General features: G+C 41.1%; 1 protein-coding gene across 2 annotated transcripts in view; it reads left to right on the plus strand.

Annotated features, from left to right (window-relative positions):
- LOC119176418 (tumor protein p53-inducible nuclear protein 2) overlaps positions 1-24,075 on the plus strand; it is a 79,363-nt gene that overhangs the window by 43,088 nt on the left and 12,200 nt on the right. Inside the window, exons 3-4 of one of the 2 annotated variants that reach the window (XM_037427681.2) lie at positions 854-986; positions 1,348-1,412. In XM_037427681.2, the coding sequence (XP_037283578.1) occupies positions 854-986; positions 1,348-1,412 (198 nt within the window). Of the gene's footprint in view, positions 1-853; positions 987-1,188; positions 1,413-24,075 lie in introns of both variants that reach the window. The other variant, XM_037427680.2, reaches the window with a different exon arrangement.

The following is a 24,075-nucleotide window of genomic DNA, read 5'->3' on the forward strand; positions in this document are numbered from 1 at the left end:
GTCTTCAGAAATGTATAACTCATTGTTGTGATTGTCATAACTTGAACTAGTTACTGTCTGTTTCCAAGTGTAGGCAAACAGATTTAGTGCAGCAATGGAAATGCATAACATGAGTGTACGACCACAAGATGTGTCGATAGTTTGAGTCTTCAGAAATGTGTAACTCATTGTTGTTATTGGTACGTATGTTTTTTATTTGGTTGATGGTGAGTTGGCAACAGAGCCATTTAGTGGTTTCAACGATGCCGCCTTTTCGGCCCCTCCTGGGAAAGTGATGTGCCTATTCAGGAAAAGGGATCCTAATGAAAAGGAGTGCTGCTCGGCAGGGTGGGGGAGTAAACGAAAAAGACCAGTTAACAAAGGACACAATGATAGCCTCTCTGATGGACTCCTCATGATATATTTTGGAAGTGACTTTTGTGCCTATGTAAATATTGTAAATAAACTCGGTGTACCTTTTGTCAAACTGTGCCTTCCCATTGACCATATCTACAAACAAAGGAATTCACTAAACACATAGCTCTTTCGACGTGGTAAATGTGTGCAGTTGTTACTTTATTAATTTTGTTTTTCATTATTCTCTTGTGTACTTTAGATAAGAATACTGTACTTTCAAATGCCATAAGCCTTTGGGTTTCAACAGATGAAGTTGAATCAGTTCCTGCACATCCTTAGAGACGAAAGCATTGTTCTAAAAACAGCTAGGCTCACATTGTTTATTTTCCTTGTCTGGATAATAACCGTAGTTTACTATATAAACAGGGCTTAATGTTATCTTATTGTTCGCCATTGCTTTTTCTGGCAGCATAATTTTCCTCACGAAGATGGATATGCTTTTGTTGACTTGGTGCAGATGAGGATAGTCCACTATTGGAAGCACCATGTGAGCGACCACGCAGCCTTCCCACTACCTTGCACGTGGCTGTGGTGGACTCTTCTCAGGAGGCTACACCACCATCGAGTCCCTGTCCTATGGACGGAAGTTGGTAAGAGACTTCATTTACCAGCATAAAATTCAACCTTAAGCAAGCAGTCTGCAAGAGAGGGGACAGAGTTTGAACTATCCGCAACATGCTGGGGTAAATAGTGCAAGATTTAAGGTTGAGGCTTAAGTAGCTAGCTGGGACTATCTGGGCTCAACAGGAGCCCTCTAGTCGAGGTCAGCACAATATGTGTGGGCACGTGCAGGTATGTGACACCTCCGCCGTGCTTTGTGGCACGGCGGCCAGTGCACTTGGAGACGTCCCCTCTGGAGAACCTACTCATTGAGCACCCAAGCATGAGTGTGTATGGACCACCATGTCTGCGGGGTGCACCACTGACTCCCCCGCCTTCCCCACCACCCAGCACTGCCGTCCCGGCCAGCCGCGCTCTGCCTGGTCCCAGGCCGGCCGCATTGGCTGCTAGAGTGGGTGAGTGCCAGTTGCTTGTTTTTTCAGCCTGTATAGCCCTCATTTTAGCTAAGAATTTGAAGAAAGTCTGGTTCATAATAATAGACTCCTGTGAGTTTGTACTTCATTTGAATAAGTGTTGGATAGGTGCTATTTTATTTTTGAGCTTTGCTAATTATGATTATAATACATGCATGATATGTAAATAATTGTATGAATAATATTCACGACAGCTTAGCTGACTTACTGTGTTAACTTCTGCATATGCATGCCCATGTCTTGTGCAAGACAAAAGTACCTGTCATGCATCAAGTGCAAGTGCACATGCATTCAGTAGAATGATGCCGAGTGTGCTTTTGGAGAGATAATTTTTTCACATTTGTGCATGCTTGCATGTGAATGAGTTTCATAGAGTAGTAATGGTCACTTAATGAAAAAGTGTGGCTTGTGTGTAGAGCATCAAGTTGGGCTAGTGGGTTGACATTCTGTACTAACAAACACAAACAAAAAGAGAGCGAACAAGACTGTATGTGCCCAGACTTATAAATGAATGTTTCAGATGGGTGAAAGATGACATATATACACCAAACAACTGGATGAAAGAAGCTCACTGGCTTTCTAAAAAAAATGATATGCTGCCATCATAAAGTAGTGTACAAGAACTGCAGCTCACAATTGGCGAGTGACACTGAGTGGAAGACGATTCATTATTTGGTTAAAAGAACTTGTTAAGAATTGCTCTTCAGATGGTTATTCACATGTGGCCTAGCATTGTAATGAGTGTAAAAAAGAAAACGGCAACACGTGCCATCCGCTTCTGAATGAAACTACTTGTTTTGCTGGCATAGGGACCGTTGCACTTGGGAGCTATTTGAGGCTTGCTAGACAAAAACATTACATGTGAATGTATAAGTGAACTTTTGGTTCACTCTATGATTGTCAACTGCAGTTTTCAGATGCTACATTGTGTTGGCAGTGTATCTTTGTTTTGCATGGCCAATAAGCTTGTTTCACCCAGTTTTTCATCATATATATGTGGTGTTCCTTTTTTCTAAAAAGGCCAAACACACTTGCATTGAAACCGAGAAAAACCCACTTTTTTGCTTTTGACAATGTGGTCGAGTCTGCTCAAACAATATTTTGCCTATTTTCCTCTCCCTTAAATACTTCAAATCTATATTGTGGCTAAAATTGACATAGCGCAGTATCCTGCGTTTTGAGGCGTAAAGTTTGTATTTAGCTCTTATATAGATTGGAACATTTCACTTGGGCTTGATTAGCTTGTAATAGAAGTCTTAAAACAACTTGAATGTTCGGTATAGCAATGTATTCCAATAAAATTAACATCTGTGTGCTTCAGTCGGTGCCATCCTTAGTCGCATGGGCACAGTGGGGGTGACCAGACTTGATGAGCGAGTGGTCTTTCCTGGCAAAAGGTGCACTGTTCTGGACGGTCGACAACATTTTCTTGTTCCTGGAGTCTATTGAAGGCCCTAAAAATTGCTCCAACTCTTCCCCTTCTTCTAAGACTATTTTATGCCATGCCATTTTGGATCACTTCTTTTTCTTTAAGGAATAGATCAGTGCCCAATATCTAAATTTCATATCTTTTATTTTCCATATATTGTGTTGGAGTGCAAGGAGGTCATGCTGCTGTACGGCTATACTCGAAAAGAAATACTTAGGATGCAAAAATAAGTAGCAAATTCGACCTACTGTTGTTTTAGAACATCATGTTCTTCATTAAATGCCAACTCACACTAGAAAAGTTAATTGTGGGACGTAAACACAATAGCAAAGCAATTAGGACACAAATGAAATGGATTAGATTAGACCATGTTGGTTGTTTTGGTCACGATTGTTGATGCATCGCTGGTTTAATTAATGTGGCTCAGTTTGATTGAAACAGTAGCAGCATTTGGCTCATTCTTTAATAGACACTTCCTTTTGTTTTAGTTCATGTTAAAATCGGGAATGGCCCCATTTTGATTCAAATTGTTTTAGAAGTTAAAGATATTTACACACACTTTACGCTCCCATGAAATTAAGGCCACTTTCGCTGTCTGCATTTGGCTAAAAAAAAAACCGCCACATATGTCATCTTTCACCCATTAAACATGCAGTTCTAAGTCTGCGAAAGTCCAGTCTTCTTCTCTCTTCTTTGTCTATGTTTGTTAGTGCAATGAAAAATTCTGTTGCATTTGCTAGATTTGGTTGGAAGTACTTTGTTTAGCTCACTGCCATTGTAGCACCACTATGAGGTACAGTAGGTGTCAGTAGTATGAAATGGCTACATCATACAAAAGCGATTCAAATTTCAACCAGAAGGCCACGCATCGTCCCTCTCAAGGGAGCTGCACTTTCACTGGCTTGAGTGACACACAGGTGCTTTGGAGGTGTTATTTAAGGAGGAGTACTCAAAACTTTGCAACAGTGTGAGTTTTTGGTGACTTCTTGTTGCCTACATGTTCGTATCTCATTCACAACTTGTTAGCAGTGCACTATGCCTGAAAAAGAAGGAAATATATTATAAAAAGTAAGCTTATGCGAATAGAGAATTTCAGCTTTGAAGCGAATTCAAAGTGAATAGCGATTTGGTTTAAATAATTTCGAATCGAATTTGAACAGTATATATTACTTGTTATATAAAAAAAAACGATCATATTTATCAGGACCCAACTAACCTCCACAATATTTTTTTTAATTGAAAGAAGACCTGTGCAAATGCATTTTTGTTTTTTTTGGCTCAAAAAGAGTGGTAACAATTTCGAATAGTAGCAGCATTTGAATTCTGGTAGAATGCAAGCGATAACTTGTAAAATATATTAATTCTAAAACTGACTATACTTATAGGCTTACAACAAGCTTTCAAACTTGTTGTACCCCGAAAATAATGTCAAAAATGACAAAATAATGTGAGAATAATGTGTATTTAACATTGAAGTCAAGCCTCGATCACTTGCGTGTTCAGCATGTTTAGATTTCTCTCTCTTACAGAATAACAGTCGCTTAGATTTGCACAAGGCTACCCGTGGTTGACAGGTTTGACTCCTCTCGAATGACTAAAGACGTGCACTAAGATTGTGTCCTTATACGCTGGTTGTTAGAGGGCCAGCAGTGTGGACGATGATCATTTGAGTGTTCCCTTTAACAGTGGAACACACTGTACCTATGAAATAAACATAAAAAGACGATTACGCGGCGTTGATCTAGTGACATTAATGCAAGGTCTTGTTTTATTGGAGTGATGCTTGAATAATTCGTAGTTACCAGCTATGAATCTCGCTGCCCTATTCTGGATGGCTTCCAAGGTACGGACTAAGTAATCTTGATGCGGTGACCATGTGGATGATGCATACTCTAATTGTGGACGAACATATGATAGATATGATAATGCACGTATGTTAGAAGGAGTGTTGCGTAAATTTCTGCGCAGATAGCTGAGAGACTGGGAGGCTTTTGAAGAGACAGCTGCTATGTGGATATTTTAAGATAAGTCTGATGAAAGGTGAACACCAAGATATTTATACGATTGTGTGGCTTAAACAATGGTGTTATCAATAGTATAGAGAAAGGGCGAGTTAGTACACTTTTAGTGAATGAGATTAACTTGCATTTAGTGGCGTTAAGGGACATCTGTCAAGCTTCGCACCACCTGAAAGTTAGATTAAGGTAATTTTGAAGAGCAGAATGATCGCCAATAAATTGAATATTGCGGTAGATGACACAATCATCCGCAAACAACCTAATTGAGGTTGAAAGGTTATCGGACAAGTCGTTAATCTATATTAAAAAGAGTAATGGGCCCAGTACACTGCCCTGGGGAACACCAGATGTGACATCCAAATGTTAGATGAAGTGCTGTTAACCACCATAAATTTATGACGAGATGACAAGAAGTTGCGTACCCAGGACAGTGTTATCAATCGATGCAGAGAGAAGACAAACAACCTAATTGAGGATGAAAGGTTATCAGTCAAGTCGTTAATGTATATTAATAAGAGTAATGGGCCCAGTACACTGCCCTGGAGAACACCAGATGTGACATTGCAAATGTTAGATGAAGTGCTGTTAACCACCATAAATTGATGACGATATAACAAGAAGTTGACACCCAGGACAGTGTTAATGAATCGATGCAGTGAGAAGATGGTTTAGAGATTAAACGACAATAAAAGACAGTATCAAAGCTTTGGCGAAATCAAGAAAGAGGCAATTCATTTGAACGTCTGTTCATTTTAAAGTGAAGGTCAGTAGTAAATTCGAACAATGAGTAGCCTTTCCTAAAGCCATGCTGATTATATAGGGAAAAAGAAGTTATTCTATTCAAGGTGATCATAGATATGAGAAGCTATAATATGTTCAAGTAGTTTGCAGGATATGCATGTTAGTGAAATGGGTCGATAATTACGGGGTGAGTGCCTGTCACCGGACTTAAATACGGAGACTACCTTGCCAATCTTCCACTCCTTATGCAACTCACCAGATGACAAAGACTGGTTAAAGATAAGAGACAGAAAGGGACTGAAAATATCAGTATTGTTCTTCAGTATTTTAGAGTTATAATGCTATCTATATGCCTGATGAAGTAGAGACGTTAAGATTTATAATGAGGTTCACGATACCTTCTGCAGTGACGGTGATGGGAGTCATGAAAGGGAAGTGCTGATAAGGGGCAAATGGCACTTTGGAACAATCTTATTTTGTAAAAACTGAGGCAAAATATGCATTGAAGGCAATCACGGAAGCTTCATCCGAAAGCGGAGTTAGTTGAGCATCATGGAATGTAATGCGATTAGAATATCTACTATAAGGAGAGATTATTTGCAAGAATTTTTTAGGATTATTTTTTATAAGTGAGGGCAAGTCCTGCAAATAATCTTTGTTGCACCTAGAGCTTTACAATACTCTTGCAAGCACGCCTTATATTTTTCGTGGTAGCAAGCAGAAACATGGCATTTTATGGTATTATACAAACATTTCTTTTTATTCCGTAATGTTGAAAGCTGTTTTGTAAACCGAGGGTTAGTCTTATCGTTGGATATGGAGATTAGAGGTATGAACTGGTCAACTAGCTTTTTTTTTTTTTTTTGAAAAGAATTTGGTTGGCGTTCACTGTCCGTGAAGCAAATGGGGTAGAAAATGCTCGTGATAAAAAAATTTTAACTTGGTGTTAAATTGTTCATAGTCCCCACGGTTATAATCATAGATAGTTTTAGTCACTAGGCCTGTAAACAGTAAAAGTAAATTTATCTAGAAATGAATAAGCTAGTGGTCACTCAATTCTATGCATGAAATCACTCCAATAGTTTGAAGTGCATTAGTGAAAAGCAGGTCCAGTAGGCTGGTACCACGGGTTAATTGCTGAACAACTTGTGACAAGTTGTAGTAGAGAGCTACTTTCTAAAAAATTTGATGAGATGCGACATGTGGTTGACATAGTAGATCAGTCAACGAGCGGGTAATTGAAATCACCAAAACGGTATATTATATCAGCTGAACACAGTTGTGTAGCTCGCTCTATGTTATCATGCAGAACCTTGGGAAAGGAGGAATGCGCATCCGGTGGGCGATAACATGATCCTATAAGTATTTAAGCATAAGTTGAAATGCATACAGCATAAGTTATCTCTATGAAAGGATTAGTATCGAGGTGAAATGATGAGACTGTATTTTTCACCACTATTAACATGCCGCCTTCTCTTTTATCAACACGGTCACATTTTATCAACACGGTCATCTTATAGTTGTCCTTATCTGGAAACGGTCCTTTGTTGGTTACTTCTGGATAAAGCCAGGTCTCGGTGAGTATTAATATGTCTGCATCACTACAGTCGAACCCCGCTACAACGAACGCCGCTTCAACGAAATTTTCGAAAAAAAATTCACGCTTCTCCGTCAGCAGTCCTTAGGAGTCAATGTACAAATATTGTCGCCACAACGAACATTTTTTTTTTCTGCCGTCCAGCTTCAAAAAAATTTTACGATGTGATTTCAGGCTGAGATATTTATTGCTATACAGTAAATCCAATCTTTAACATTTTGATGCATTTTCAGAACCTGAAAATGCATCAAAATGCATTTCTGGTGGTGCCAATTCGTGTTCTTAACTGGTTTTCACCAGTTAAGAACACGAATTGGCACCACCAGAAAGCACCGCTGTTCAGCAAGCATGGGCGCCGCGATTGCTCGATAGCAATGGCAATGAGACTGCCCTGCTTTTGCCAGTGCAAAATCTGAAAGTCTAAAAAAAAAGAATAAAAGAAAACACAAATGAATAAAAAGGTAGATATCTTCCTCTAATCTTCCCATATGGTCTGCACAGAACGTGTGCAAGCTGTCATCCTGCAATGAAAATAATTCTTATTGTTGTAAGATGAATGGTAGAACAGCTCTTGTTATTTATTACAACAGCAATATTCTTGCTTCTGTGGCAAAAAGTAATACACAAATGTGGCTGCTTGATGAAAATGTTGGCCGTGCTTGCGTTTTTAGAGGTGCAAAATAAAGAAACCAGGTGATAACTATCTCTTTATATGTTCGTCGGCTACACTTGCCAGTGTTCAGCAGCTGACAGGAACTCATGGTAGCCCAAGGCAAAATTTTTACGTGCATTGGACATACTTAACCATATGCGGAAGTTTTTAAATGTGAAAGAATTTACTTGTGTAGCTCTCCTTACTCTGGCATGGAAATGTCTCTGGCCTCAATGTGATGACTCATCAAAGAAATGAACAAGCTTAGAAGCAAGAAGTTCAACTGTCACCAGGAGACTGAACGTTTTTGTATAAGCGAGTATATTTTCTTAGCACCATGACAGCAGTTGGAAAAGGGTGTGCAATATGTGTGACTAAGAGATGTACAGATGGGGCAATAGCATTCATTTAGTATGTCGTGACTACATTGTATTCCATCAACATCCATAATTGTCCTCCAGTGTGCCTGTCACACACGCCAAGGGAAAAGACAAGTACTGTGCTGCTGCAGTGCTGCAGTGCTTTACAAAAATGAAAATATAGCCCACTACACTGCACTACCCATATAAAAGTATTTTGTGCAGAGACTGTCTACTAGCACGATGAAGTGATCTGCTACAGTGCAGGGCCCATTGATGTGACATTTCCACGTGATGTTAATTTATGTACAGTGGTGCGTCTTCGTCTGTGTTTTACTGCTAGCCAGATACAAATGATACAAATGTCCAAGGTCTTCTCCTGTCCTCTCTTTCTATTCTCCTGTCCTCTCTTCCTATTCTCCTGTCTTCTCTTCCTATCCACTGCTAAACTGAAGATTGTGGGTTCGAGTCCAGCTATAGTGGCAGTATTTTAGTATGAGCAAAATGCACGAACACTGACTTACATAGATTTGGGTGCATGTTAAAGAACCTCAGGTGGTCAAAATTAAGTTTCCCACTACAGCACGATTCGTAATACTTTGGCTTTGGCACATCAAAGTTGAGCAATTATTGACATTTATTTCCTCCCTCTCATATTGGCTAGTCTTTATACATGCCTAATGGCTTTGGAAGAGTATAGCATCTCATGTCATCTGACGATTAGAGGAAGCAATTTTTTCTTTGTATAAGGCTAATTTTCGTTTCTATGAGGCAGGACACTGCACTCCTAATCTTCATCAGATATAGGAGCAGGAAGAAGTATCCACCACATGACCAAAGGTTGGCCGCATCTCACCTCTGATACAAGCATGTCAAAAGCACTATTACTATCTGGGAACCATCACATTGCAGTAACTTACTGATTTAAGGCATTCTCATGGCTCCCATTCTGAAAGTAGCAGTTCAGCTGAGACTTTAAATAAAAGTAATAATAAAACCAGGACTGGTACAACCATCTCTGCCAGCTTTGGTGATTTCAGTATCGAGGAAATCATATACAACTGAGTTGATGTGGTGCTTACCTCTAGTGAACCACAAATATTGTGTGGACATCATTGGTATGTTTTTCGTAGACATCGTAAATGTCTCTTAGATATCTGTAGAAATCTAAATTACAGAGATTAGATGTACCCGCAACTATGAAAAGCTCGGCCAAGTAAAGTTGCAGGTACGTTGCACGTGGACACTGAATGGACATTCAATAGTTATACATAGGCATTGTCATTTATTAAATAAAAGGTTTTCTCCTACACTTCAACCACCCACTGCATGTAGTTGGCGTGTTAGACCTGCGGTCCCGTGGCAGTCTTGCTCGTTGCCGCTCAGCTGTACTTTATAGAAAGCATCAAAGGCGTGAGGCTGGCCGTATTGATTGATATTGATTGATTGATATGTGGGGTTTAACGTCCCGAAACCACAACATGATTATGCGACGTCGCGGTGGAAGGCTCTGGCAATTTCGACCACCTTGGTTTCTTTGACGTGCACCCAAATCACACGAGCCTACAGCCTTTTCGCCTCCATTGAAAATGCAGTCGCTGAAGCTGGGATTCGAACCCGTGACCTGCGGATCAGCGGCCGAGTGCCTTAGCCACTAGACCACTGAACGGAATGAGGCTGGCTGGATTGCTGTCAGACGACGAATTTGAGGCTAGCCTTCATGTGTTGACACTAGCTAAGAGCCAGACTGCAGTGGGAGCGCAGCTCTCTAGTACACAAAGCTATACGTGCAGCAAACCTGAAGGAAGTGCGGGGCTGGGAATAAGTCTGCGTTGTTTCTCTTGAGCTTCCTTTCCTCCTCTCTTTCCTTTTTTTCTTTTTCAGCTTTTTCTGTCTTTATTTTTTTTTATTCTTCATCCATTTCCCTTGCCCTTTCTATTTTTCTTCCTATTTTTTTGCTTTTCCATCTCTTTCTATTTCTCACCTGCTACATCTTTTCTATTTTTTATGTGGTTTTGCTTGCGTTACGCCAAACGACGATAGCCCAGGCTCATAAAGTGCTTCACACATAAAGCACCTTAGGCTGCATGACTTTGTGCTATAATGTACGGCAGCACTAGTGCTACGCATGTTAATTTTATGGTTGCCTGCATGCTGTATCTCCTCGCGTATGTAAGTGTATGCATTATGCACACTCGTATATTATATGTCCACTTATGTTCGAGCACTTTCTAGATTTTATGTGCCAGCATATATATATTATTCTAAACGTCAACTAAAGCGGTTTTAGAAAACAGAAAGTGCTGCGATGCATTTGATGTTGTTAGCACGTATCATCATTTAGAATGTCTATACTCGGTGAGAACTTTTCTTGGCATTAGAGCAAAGGCTACAGAGCCAAATCGCGAGCATCTTACCGCCTGTGGATTTAGTTACACTGTTAACAGTTCCCATATTTTCACCATGAAATAAAGAAGTTCCCCTTTATTTTCTACGCGGAGCTATTTGAGATAGGATGCAGCTTTCACCATTAAGATAGTCACATTTACTTTAATTTATTCATTGTGATTTCACATTTTTGAACCCGCGAGAAAGTTTTGCCTTTTTACGTGCACCTGCAATGCTAAATGACGTCTGCGTCTACATGAAATGCTGATGGTGTGCCCCCGTAACTTTCCACAGCGTTGCGAGACGCGTGCCAAAACAGACTACTTTGCGTAGTGCTACATGTGCAGAAGCTCTGCCTCCGTAGCTTTCCCTTGAGTGCCCAGAAAAGTTGTCACTGGGTATAGATTTTGTATAAGAGAGAAGTGCATATGACGTTAATAATACGTAGACTCTCTAGAATGTAAGGATGGCACATTATGGTGATGTCAATTAGATGTTATTGATAGACATAGATGTATGGATCTCATTTCTAAGTTGACAAGATATCAGTGATTTACTGGGCCACCGTGCACATCAGTCAGTTTGCCAGCAGAAAGCAAGTTTTATTATGCATCCCTTAGATGGTTTTGCTGTTTGTTAACAAAACAGTGTACAGCTGATTAGTGCACTTCAGAAAACTCCTGGTATTGTTTTAATAGCGCAAGCAATGTCTCTGTTGTGCATATTTTTTCTGTTAAAAGGGTCGTGAAACATTTTCCAAAAATTTTCACCATTTGTGTTCAGAAATCGGTCATCTATTCTGTTGTATCGCCGCCAAGGCACCGTCCGATGGAGACAATGTGCGCGTTAGCACCAGGGCGCTGTGAAGAACGTCACGTTAGGCCTAGAACCGGGAGGGGTACTGTTTATTCAGAGAGCCCACATTGGCGTGTTGCAATGGTTCACAATATCACCGTTGCATGGTGCCTGCGACACATCCCATTGAAACTGAAACTGATCAGAGGTCATTAAGTGGCAGACACAACATCGATTGATATGTTGATTGATTGATATGTGGGGTTTAACGTCCCAAAACCACCATATTATTATGAGAGACGCCGTAGAGGAGGGCTCCGGAAATTTTGACCACCTGGGGTTCTCTAACGTGCACCCAAATCTGAGCACACGGGCCTACAACATTTCCGCCTCGTTCGGAAATGCAGCCGCCGCAGCCGAGATACGAACCCCCCAACACAACATCGTCCCCCCCTGTAAAGGAAGGAGATGTAAACTCTTGTGTACTTGTACAAGGCAACGCGAATTATAGAAAACTATTGCCACAGTAGGCAATCCCGGATGTTTCGAACATTACACAGTGGCAAGGCACTGAAACCGACGCATAGCAACACGCGCAAGATAAACCTGTAAAAATGCAAAAAATCCCTGGTGCACATGACAATTTAGCAAAATATTTGAGAATATTTTGTAGTAAATCACAAAATCAAACAGCATTATACAATAGTTATCACGTGTAGGAATTGGAGTAATATAACAATGGTTATCACATGTAGGAATAGGAGTAATATAAATTATTATGCTCAAGGAACATAATCCTTGTAACGCGCCGGTTTTTTAAGACATCGCTTGGAACGACAGCATGCCGAACAATGAGGTGAAAGATTCACCGATGGTGCCTTATTAATCTCGGACGATTCTTAGCCTTGCTTAGCCTTGGGGCTCACCTTCAAAACAATCTGCACTGGGGATGGGCACATCAGCCGTTTCTTGTGAAGGTGCCTGTAAGGTGGTTTGTGGAAGAGTCACTAACCGGGGCATTGCTGGAGAACATGGAGGTGGGGAGTAATTCTGTTGCATGAATGAAGAAGTGGCGCCATGCAACACATCCCATTGAAACTGAAACTAATCGGAGGTCATGAAATGCCCGACAGCACATTCAATACTGTAACTCATAGTGTAACCCATAGTTTCGTAGTCCAAGTTCAGCTAACAGCTATAAAAGCACAATTTAAATTTCCCAGCTCATGTTTCTGTCAACTGTACAGCTTATGTCACTCTAAGCCAGCCAATGAAAAGTCTCTATTGTTGACAAAACATGGCGACAGAGTGATGCTTGCTGAGCAATAGTTGACTGAAGTTCGTAGCGTCATACCGGTTCAGTTTTGCTGTCATAAAGACAGTTTTTACTTTGATAAGCTGTGCGGCACAGTCTGACGATGCACATGGTTAGCATAGCGATGACTAAGCCACCCAAAATGCACCATAAAACATTCTAACACAACCAGTAAAAAAATTAACACAAATGCTGCACTGAGCGAGTGAAGGCAACCGAGCAAGCATGCACACGTGACAGCGCCCGGATGTACTTGAAAATGGAACCAAGCATATCACTTGCTGTGCTTCCACAGAATACAACTCTAAGTGGAAAAATTGCTTTTATTATTATTATTCTTTTCTATGTTTACATAAATCGATTGTTTTAGAGCAAAAGATAACTGACGTCGTGTGTATATATAACTTCTCTTAGTATGACGTTACACTGACGTCACATGTTAGTGCCTGTGGCAGCCAGTAGTGTCTTATGGTCATTTAGGAGCCCAAGAAAACTGCAATTTTAAACTGACAGCAATAATTATAAACTGACTCTAGTGCTGAAACATTTCGGTATTGGTATGTCTAATCCTTAGTGAAGCAGGGAAAATTACAACTGGACAGGTTATTTTTTTCTTTTCACTACCCTAAGTTATCTCTAGCACACTCTCCCAGACATGTTTAGAGCGATGTGTAGCAAGTGCCTGAAAGCACACAATGGAGCACAAAATGACATGTGGCATGTAGGGAATGTAAGCTTATAATATGTGCCTAAAATGCGGCAGCCACTGGGCTCAACAGTGCTTTCAAAGCATGTTGCATAAAGATAAGGCACTTATTATAGTGTTATTGTTATAAACTGGCCACTTTTGATAGCAGACCATCATTGAGCACATTCTAAACTATCAAGTATGACTGGAATGATGCCTAGCACATTTATTAAAATTTCATCAAACTTTGCCTACAACAAACTGTTTCTGTATTGCATGTTGCTGCTATTGTAACAGGCTAGCATGGCTAGTCAAGCTGCAGATGTTGTAGCTTTTACGCTGCTATCCTTACCACAAATAGTATGTTTCTTTTTTTTTCTTGTTCTTCTTTGCTAGAAATGTATCGATTGTGGGGAAATAAACCAAATCTCAAAGTTATGTTAAGCTCCCAGGCTGGTTGGGTCGTGTGGACCTCTCTGGTGCTCTCATGTGCATGTAAAGATGCATTATGTGCATCTGGCTTTCAATTTAATATGTGTTCACCTCAAAACCAAAGATTCGTCGACTAAGATGCTGCACTGACTGCATCTGCACTGATGCTACTAAGATGCTGCACTGATATTTCATTAATCGATAGTAAAAAATAACCGTGGGCACCATCATAACTGCAACATGCACTGCGTGGTGGTACACTTAGAAGTTGGCTGCATATGTGTCCCATGCATTGCTTTGGACAGTAATAATTGTTGAGGTTTCACGTACCAAAACCATATGATATTATTATGAGGGACCCCATAGTTTAAGGCTCGGGAAACTTCGACTTTCTGGCGTTCTTTTACAGGCATTGACATAGCACAATACACAAGCCTCTAGCATTTCGCTACGTCAAAATGTGACCACTAAGGCAGGGATCGAACCCACTACCTTCAGGTCAGCAGCTCAGCACCGTGACCGCTACACCACCACGACGAGCTTTCTTTGGACAGTGAACATTGAAAACTGTGATTATTGGGCGTGAGGACATACCATGCCGCCACCATGCGGAGGAATGCTTGCGACGTGAATGGTTGGATTGCTCCACCGCCCTCTCACGCGCAGCCTACAGCCGCTTTCACGTCTCCTTTTTTTATTATTATTCTTGTTGTACTTAACTCAACGAAATCAGTAAAGTACTGCTGCAGCTTCTTCCCTCACTGTATGAAGTGCTAAATAACTGCCACTGAAAAGCGTTGCTTTTCTTAATGCCCGACTGCCAGCGCCATCTGCTATGGCAACCTAAATGAAAACCATAGAGTAGAGCACTGCACGGGCCGTCTGAAGCGTTTTTGGGCGGGCCCGGGCCGGGCCCGGGCCGGGCCTGGGCTCGAAAGTGTGGGCCTGGGCCTGGGCTTGAAGCTACGGGCTGGGGCCGGGCTGCGGGAGCAATAAAGATTTTTGTTTTTTTTTATTTGTGGTTGACACATACGGTACAATCTGTTAGTAAACAAAGATATTTGTTGCTCGCGTCTTTCGTTGAGCCTATAAAGGTGTAGGCAGAACTGTATGTGGCTATCCTTCTGGTCAAATCGTAAGCCGTAAATCACCTTCGAAGCGTCATATTAATTTTTGCTTGGGCAGTGAGGGGATTAAGAAGATATAACTTGTCACAGACATCGCAAGCTCATAACTGCCTTGACGAGGCGCACACCTGAAGCATCCTAAGTTGCAGGCGCGTGTACTTCGCACCATCCGGAAAATGAAGGCCCTACCGCCTAGCAGTGACCACTGCGAGATTTGATAATTCCTCATGCGTGAGCAGAAATAAAAGGCACATGTGAGAAGAAGCGTGTAAGAATAAGAGAGTAAAGACGGTCTCCGTTGCTAGGCGACACGCGGCTAGGTGGAGCACGCGCAGACCGCGGTTCACCCATAAGGAACCTCATGCAAGGAACTGCTACGTGTGTAGCGTGGGGCCTGCGTCACCATCTACTGAAAAAGAGAGAGAAAAAAAAGAGAAAGCTTTGAATGTTGTGTCATAGCTCGGCAGAGCACTCTGATGCTTTTATTGCGTTAGTCACTGGCGTTCTATAGTTCATAATTTGTCTCCTCTACACGTGGCGCTATGAATGCAGCTGTATTGTGAGACAAGCTCGCTGCCGGCGAGCTTAAGCTCGTCTCCAAGCAACCTAAGAAAAACCAGGTTTGGAAACAAGTCCTGCAAGTTGTCGACGTGGACACCTTATCACCAGTAGGACATGTGCAGTGCATAAGCTGCAAAGCTTTCTTCGCATATGATGGTGGGAAGACAGGAACGCCGCATCTGAATCGCCACAAGTGCAAGGCTGCTGGTGACACTACTGTCATTTCTTCATTCTTCACTGAGCTTTTTCTGCTTTTATCCGCTTTTTCATGTTAGTTGTACACTTTTCAATAAATTTTGTTGTTATGTTTTATTTTCCCTATACTGCGATTTTAATGACTTGCCATGTGACATATAGGCAACATTTCATCTATATTCCTTGCTCCCAAACCACGATATGATTACAAGGCACACTGTAGTGGAGACCGGAATAATTCCGGTCTTTACTACAGCAAGATAAGTACACGGGTGTTCTTGCCTTTTGCCCTGTCAAAATACGGCCGCCATGGAGGCGCTAATCGCACCCACATTCTACTACTTAACAGCAAGACAGCTTAACCACCGAGTTATCACCGCGGGCAAGGCAACATTTCAATGCGTGTGCACACTGAATTTTCCCTCTGATTCCCCACTGCAAAGTGCAAAGCATCATTAATAATCATAGTCAACTACTAATATTCTCTAGTGGACCCGGGCCGGGCCTAATTATGAGTTTAGCTAGTTTAGCAATGAACACCCGAGCCTGGGCAGGGTCTGGGCCGGGCCCGGGCTTAGAACCTCGGGCCGGGCTCGGGCTGGGGTCGGGCATGTACGGCGGGGCACGGGCCGGGTCCAGGCTTAGAACCACGGGCCTGGGCTGGGCTCGGGTTTCATAAAGTGGGCCCGGGCTGGGCTCAGGCCGAAAAATCAGGCCCATGCAGTGCTCTACCCCAGAAGCCGAGCGCGATGCTTCTGTAAAAGGTAATGACTCATTTCACATCGAATTGAAGCATCAATTGGGTATTAACGGTAAAGAAACTTATTCTTTCTGAAATAAATGTGCGCAACCACGATATTTCATTCATTGTAGGTATAGTTTGCTTCTAAAGAGGAGCCGCAGTTGACATGACAAGCATGCGTAAATTTACATTTTTGTTTAGCACACACAACCCTACGAAGCACAGCGCAAGCGGATTCCCCACGTAGTGGGAAGCAAAGCAGCATTTTTACAGCCACATGTGACCGCAGCCTTTCTATTATGATTGCGGGCAAACGTGGCAAAAACGCACGCACGTGCCTCATTCAAAGTTGTAACTTTTCTTTGCGGCACAATCCTAATATTTTTTGCGCAATGTTTCTACGGTGGTCACACGTTGCACATTTGATCATCATCGAGCCACACATGGGTGAAATTATAAATGATTGGTTCAGTTCCAGAGGTAAATTGTGAGGTAAATCCAGAGGTAAATCTAGGGGTAAATTGTGATTAAAAAAATGCGATCAGCCAGCTGTATAATTTTTTTGCCCTTGAATGAGCATGCTGTAAGGTTTTGGATACCGTGATCTAAATGGCAATTTAATGTCTCAGTAAAATTGCCAGTGTTGAGTTTTTTTTTCTTTCTTTTTACAGCTTCATTCATAAGCTGTGTGATATTTCACGACAGCTCTTAGAATATCTATCAGACTTTGAAGCTGACCACGTTTTTGCTCATAGATAAAATAACGTTGAGTGGTAGTGACATTGGCCATTGGCCAATTTCAGACGTATCCATAAGTGAGGAACCCTGTGTGCTAAAGTCACAGATGGCAGGGGCGCTGGCAGAAATTTTTTTCAGAGGGGGCACCACCTTGATTAGAATTGGGCCCAAGTAGGGAGATGTGGTAGACCATTATTTTGAGCCCTATATACCATGGGAAAATGTTTGGAGTTGTGGGGCATGGGTTTGGTGTGCCACCCCCTGGCTATGCCAGTGGCCAAGGAAACCCGTTTGGCTGGGTACACATATAGGGGGACACCTGGGGAAGAGGATGGGGGTGACGCAGACTGTGGAAAAGGTTATCTTGATGTGAGAAATAAGTTTTAGCAAAGGCTGGAGCGTAGTTTTAGCAAAGGCTGGAGCGGAACATGTATGATGTTTTTTTTAAGAAGGTTTTGTCGAACGTGCTGGCCGAACACACAAAACCGACTGGCCATGAAATAGGCCAGAATAGGGTAAAATCAATGAATATTATGGGAAAAGAACTGGACTTCTGGGCTATATCTTGTCTCTCTGACAATTTAGACAACGGTGCACATTCTTGAATGTAATGACGGCAGCTTCCCCCACATGTATGACCTTATGTTCTATTTTAAAATATACATAATCTGACTGTTTGCATATTCATTTTTTGTTATGAACGAGGCTCCCGTGCAGAAACTGAAACGTTCTGCTTTTGTATGAACATTCATGGGCAGTGCTCATTTGCACCCCATGGGCTTAAATAACTACCACAACAACAAAGAAAGAGAGAGATAACAGTGACACTGCGAGCGACCATGACAGTGGCATTGTGTACGTAGCGCACTGTGGCACTCCACGGGTAACTTTTACTGCAACTTTCCGGATTGTGTAGTCTGCAAAAGTCTGCACACATGAAGTCAGAGCAAAATAATGCTATTCAAAATTGAAGTCAGAGCAAAATAATGCTATTCAAAAATGAAAACATCGCGAAGTCACGATAAAAACAACGTATCCAACCGCCAGTTTTTCCTTCACCAGAATGAGGCGAGATCATGTGATCCAAAATTGCAGCACCCGCACATCCTGTGGTGGGTCTCGCGCCCAATAACCACAAGACACGAGTTTCAAGCGACTTTTCAGGAGGGGCAGCACTAGGGTTTTTTTACTGGAAGGGCACCCTTGAAAAAGATCCTTCAGAAGAACAGGGAGGGGCGGGACCTAAAGAGCACTGACACAAAAATTTTGCACCTTTTTTTTACTTTTTTTGCAGTAGGCTGCTTAATTATGACCCACTTATCATGGCTGAAAACCTCGTTTGCACAAGTGGATGGCAGTTACTTATTTAGAAACATTGGAGCACCCAGTCTCGGTTTCGGTTTTGAATTGCACCAAACTAAGTGCGAGCAGTTCTGGTAAATGCAACTGGCCACGTGACCACGCAAAATTGTGATGTGGGTGCCGCATGTGGGAGCTTGTGCGAGTGGGCATCGTGCTGGTAGCCAGCACATGCAAAGCCACAGACATGGAGGAAGAAAGCAACGTAGTGTAAGCGCAAGGCGCATGCCAGAAATCAGCCAACACAGACTCGCGACATACACTGCTGCTGCTCTGATGTCAGTGTCGCGAGAGGTTCTGCATCTCACTCATTCACACGGCTCTTGATTTTAAATATGTTTTAGGCTGTGATATTTCATTGGTGTTGTGTATGTCTCAAAAAAATAAAATCTTTTTCACTCTTTATCTCACCTTTGAAATTTTGTTTCAGTGCTTCTTTAAGCATTGCTTTGACTATATTTCTCTCTGGGGGGGTGGGGGTGGGCAGATAAATATTGTGGAAGTTTGTGTGTTCTTTGTGCTTTTTTGACAGTATGTGGCACAAACAAGGCTCAACGTCCACCCTTCTGAATGTTTATTAACTGTATTTTGCACAAAAATTAACAGCATTTATGTAAATTTTCATAGCAACAATGCTTCCAGACAACAGAAACTCATTTTCAAGGCGTTTTAAAATGTTCTTGAGAGGATTTTTGAACATCCTGAGAACATGCTCAATTAGTCCAGATGAAGTCCAAGAAAGATCCTATTGTCCGGTCTGACCACGTCTTCTGAACAGCCACAATCGATCAAAGGAATTGAAAGACTCAGATTGAGCCGTGAGTCAGAGTCTGAGCGAGTCCGGCTGAGTTATACTTAGGTTAGTCTCAGTCCGAATGAGCCCGACTGAGTTTTATCACGATCAGTCTGAGTCCTAGTAAGTCCTATGTGAAAAAAAAAAAAAAAAACTATTTAATAAGAGAGTCTATATATATATATATATATATATATATATATATATATATATATATATATATATATATATATATATATATATATATATATATATATATATATATATATATATATATATTATATATTTCATTTTATGGTGTGTGCCAGCTTGTAAAGCCACAGAATTGATTTTATAAATTGTAAATCTAATTCCCCACAAACTTGGAACTGGTATATATATTATATATTATATATATATATTATATATTATATATATATATATATATATATATTATATATTTCATTTTATGGTGTGTGCCAGCTTGTAAAGCCACAGAATTGATTTTATAAATTGTAAATCTAATTCCCCACAAACTTGGAACTGGTTTCAGTAATGGTCCTTGATAAAAATCCTTAGCTCGTATCTTCGAATAAAAATAACCTTAACTTAAATGCACGGAATGAAATGGTACCATAAAATGCACCACTGAGACGAGATGTCAACATTGAAATGCTAATATCACAAGAAGCTAATGTATACTGCCTACTTCTAGAGTGCACAGCTACTTGTAAAATTGTTTGCAGTGTATTTGGTCACGAAGCTTACGCCATTTGCGGCACTGTGATTTCACAATTTAAAGTTAGAATTTCAACAAGACGTTAGGAGTTTCTCCTAGAAAACCCGTAATTTTTGGTGATGTTATAAAGACTTTATGCATCGCACTGGCTTCAACTATAGTGCTAATAGGTAATGCATTTATAGAGCACACCATTCGCAGACTATTACAAAGTAGAATGAACAATTTATGCTCATGCATGCTACCAAACTCGTATGATCTTCCCCAGAGGAGAGAACAACACATATCGGATTGCGGTACAAGAGAAAAAACTGGATAATTATCTGTATCTCCATTATTGTGTGTCTAGTGTAATTCACAATTGTTCGAAATAAATGAATGTCGCTTTAAGAGGCCGTGGAAGTGGGTTGTGCAGTATGTTCTGGCACATGTGCAACTCAAAAGAATTTTATTACGCGATATTGTGATTTGCATTGAGTTTGATCTACAATTATGTACCTAATCAATGGAGAATGAGCAGTGTATTCCACCTTCATAAATCATGCGGCTTTCAAGGCGACAGAGCAGCACTATCCTGAGATGCCGCTTCCGTTTTTGAATGAATAAATGTGGTGGTGATTAGAAAATTACGGAGCGCAAAACAAATTTTTAACAGAAATGAGAAAGACGGGACGGGCACTTCTGAATGCCTTGTTGATGCATTGTTTTGTGCTAAAAAACTCATGGCGCAGGGGGTGGTTGGTTGTTTACCCGAATAAAGAAGGCATATTTAGTATGCCGTAGGGCAACATGCGATTCAAAGTTGATTTTGATTATGTTCTGAGCGACAATATTTGTCTACATTTTGTAGATGATGTGTGTGTCTACACAAATATATCTGACAGGTTATGTCGCTTTCAAAATTTTGTGTTAGTACTCTTTATAAGGGAAAGAAATGGGGAGGGAGTATGGGCTGGTGTGAAGATAAAGAGCGGTCTCACAAACAAACGAGACACAAGCACTGCTCTCCACCTCACTTCCCACCCGCACTTCCTTGCCTCTTTCAAAAATGGAGTCTTTGAAAATGGAAGCAGAGAAAAGCACATGTCCTATATTCATTTCGCTTCTTTGTATTCATTGTAGCACTTGCATCATAAGTCGCTGAGCAGTGTCCCCTCATGGGAGACGACTTAGCGCCTTTCTCCTGTGTTTCATGAATCACTATATGTCATTGTGACCTACATATATCGTCCACCTCTCTTTTACTCAAAAAAAAAAAAAAGCAGTACATCACGCACGAAGACTGCGACCTCCACTTGCCCTATTTACGCGTTGAAAAGAGGCTCCTTCATTATTCACTTCTTTAATAGTAGCCTCAAGGCCGGAAGGTACTACAGAGAAAAGTGGTACACATGATAATAAATAAATGATAACAGTTACTTGGAAGCAAAAACAATACAAAGTGTTAGTTAATAAGAAATAATACATAGCCAATATAACAGCATCGCTGTGAGAGTAAAAAGAAATAAAATTTCTTGTGACACAGTGTTAGCTATGTGAACAAACGAGGCGCACTGAAAGAACATATATTCAATATGTATGCTGAAAAACAAAACATTTACCAGTCCTCTTACATCTCCATGCTGTTCTCTCAGGCATTGCTGTTAAAAGTACCGAATTTTAGCTAAATAAGCAGAGAAGACACAGTAAAGTAGCTTTTTTTTTTTTTTTTTCAATTGTAGTTTTGGTTTTCACGTCGGTCGACGGGAAAACTCTACCAACTCGTAATCACCTCCACGCTGCCGCCGGTCAAAACTGCCTCGCCACACACCTCTAATGCTGCCTCTGGAACTACAGAAAACCTTGGAGGCTGGAAGGCTTGGAACGGCAGCTACCACAAAAGCACGTGAAGCTGCCACTGTTTGAAGAGGTGTAAGAGAAGAATGCTGGGAATAAGCTTTTTGGCTCGCATAGCGGGCATCTAGTCTTGGAAGCATTGTGTCTGAATTATACATGCTGTGCTCTATCAATCAAGCCCTAAGAATGGTTGTTGCCCCATCTGCTTCCTTGAATACACATACTTAAATATATCCGGGAAGTGTAAGCAAGCACCACTCAGTCATGGTGGCTGAAGTTGAACATTAATTAAACCGCAGGTATATAGAATCTCAGGGTCAGGAAGCTGGTCAATAAACTCTTGGTATGTTCAAGGAGAAGGAATAAATGTTTATTGTACAAACAGGATTGTCACTGGTGGCTAATTTTTGCCAAATTGGCTAATTTGAGGGGCCCGGTCATGGCAATCTAAAATTAGGAATGGCGACATGGCTAATTTGGCGATTTCTGGCTTAGCTGTCGACTGAGTAATGCATTCTATGTTCAGTGTCTGAAACGAATGGGCAACGACATCTTTTAAAAATTTTTCAATTTTAGGCCCTCCAGTAGACAGCGAACTTTCTGCGCAATTCAGCGAGTCTGTCCTGTTTCTCAATTCACCTATATTCTTGAGGCACTGGTGTACTGCTCTGTTCGCGAGCAACCTCCCAGCAAAATTTACGTCAATGGAGTGCTTCGCATACTGTAAACTGGTTATATAAGTTTTTTAGCTGCTTTAAGAGTCTTAAGCTTCTTTAAAGTTTCGCTTCTGAAGTGGCTAGGTGACGGTTCGGACTACAATTCTAACTGTCCTCAATAGCTTGTTGACTCACTGCGGTAGTACTCCATGATTTATTATGTAGAGTTTAACATACTTTTCGGGCCAGCCAAGGGGTCGATTTTTTTTAGCTGCCTTCAAAAACTGTATTGAGGCAAATGTGTAGCGTAAGCATGACTACAAAAAAAGTGGGGTGCGGGCATTGGCACGATTATGCAATCCTTTTGAATTTATTTATGTTGTTTTTGTAATTAAGTTGACAGTATTTTACTGCAATGATATTCTCTAAAATCTGCAGGAAAGCTATGCACGCTGTCTCTCTCTTGTTATAGCGATTGTGTCACCCTGTATTCAATACAGCTGAAACCATCACAACCTTTTATTATGAGGCACTAGACTTCAGCTATGTAGCTGGTGCATGCATGCCCTTTCTCAGTGCTCCTATGGTGAAAGCGGGTGATGGGACTCCAAGCCCAGTGAGCCCTCTCATAGTGAAGTGTGTAATTCAACTGGCATTGAAAAACGTCAAAATTTGGACGTAGTCCTTTACACGCCTTTATTAGGCCTGGAAGACGTGGCCAAAAAACAGTTACCTCCGAGGCGCAGAACCGACTCAAGGGTTATCCCCACTAACGATGAAGATGAAGAACACTAGGTGATGATGGTTTTGTACAGGTGATGAAGAAGCGTGCTTTAAATGCCCACAATATAATTTAGGGTTTATGGATGGTACTGTATTCCAGGGGACAATACATAATTAGCAATCTTTATTACTAGGCTTGTCATACATATATTGATTGGAGACTTTTTTGGCAATATTCAAAGAAGAATGGCGACTTTTCACTCACCATTTGGCGAATTTCACTGAAAAGTCAGTGGCAACCCTATGTACAACGCAGCTGGTGGAAGTTTGGGCTTGTTGGTTCGCAATCTGGCTGGTCTAGAACCGGACAGGTAGCAACCGTGGTGGTACAACTGTTTATGCTATCAAATAATCAGTTTCGAAATACCTGTCCCAAAACTTGTGGTAAAATATATTAGTGGTGTGTTTCACTTTTTCCCAGATCGCTTCCTTAAAATGTAGCAGAAGACAAAACATTGCTAAATACTAGTGAACTTCAAGACACATTGATTTAACTTTACTGGTTTATGGTATAATTATTCAAGTTAGTGGAATCGCCTTGAACACTGACCATCTCTTTTCACTTGGACCTTATTGGACCGAGAAGGTGCGCAGTATATTGAAATAAATAAATTAAAAATTCCATGAACCAATTAGTGAGAAGTTGTATAGTCAAGTTGGTGAAAGTCACACTGATTCTGATGTCTGCCAACAAATATCCTTGTCAAAAAAAAAAAAAAGACT

Source organism: Rhipicephalus microplus, chromosome X (assembly GCF_043290135.1).
Source record: "Rhipicephalus microplus isolate Deutch F79 chromosome X, USDA_Rmic, whole genome shotgun sequence".
Taxonomy (NCBI): domain Eukaryota; kingdom Metazoa; phylum Arthropoda; class Arachnida; order Ixodida; family Ixodidae; genus Rhipicephalus; species Rhipicephalus microplus.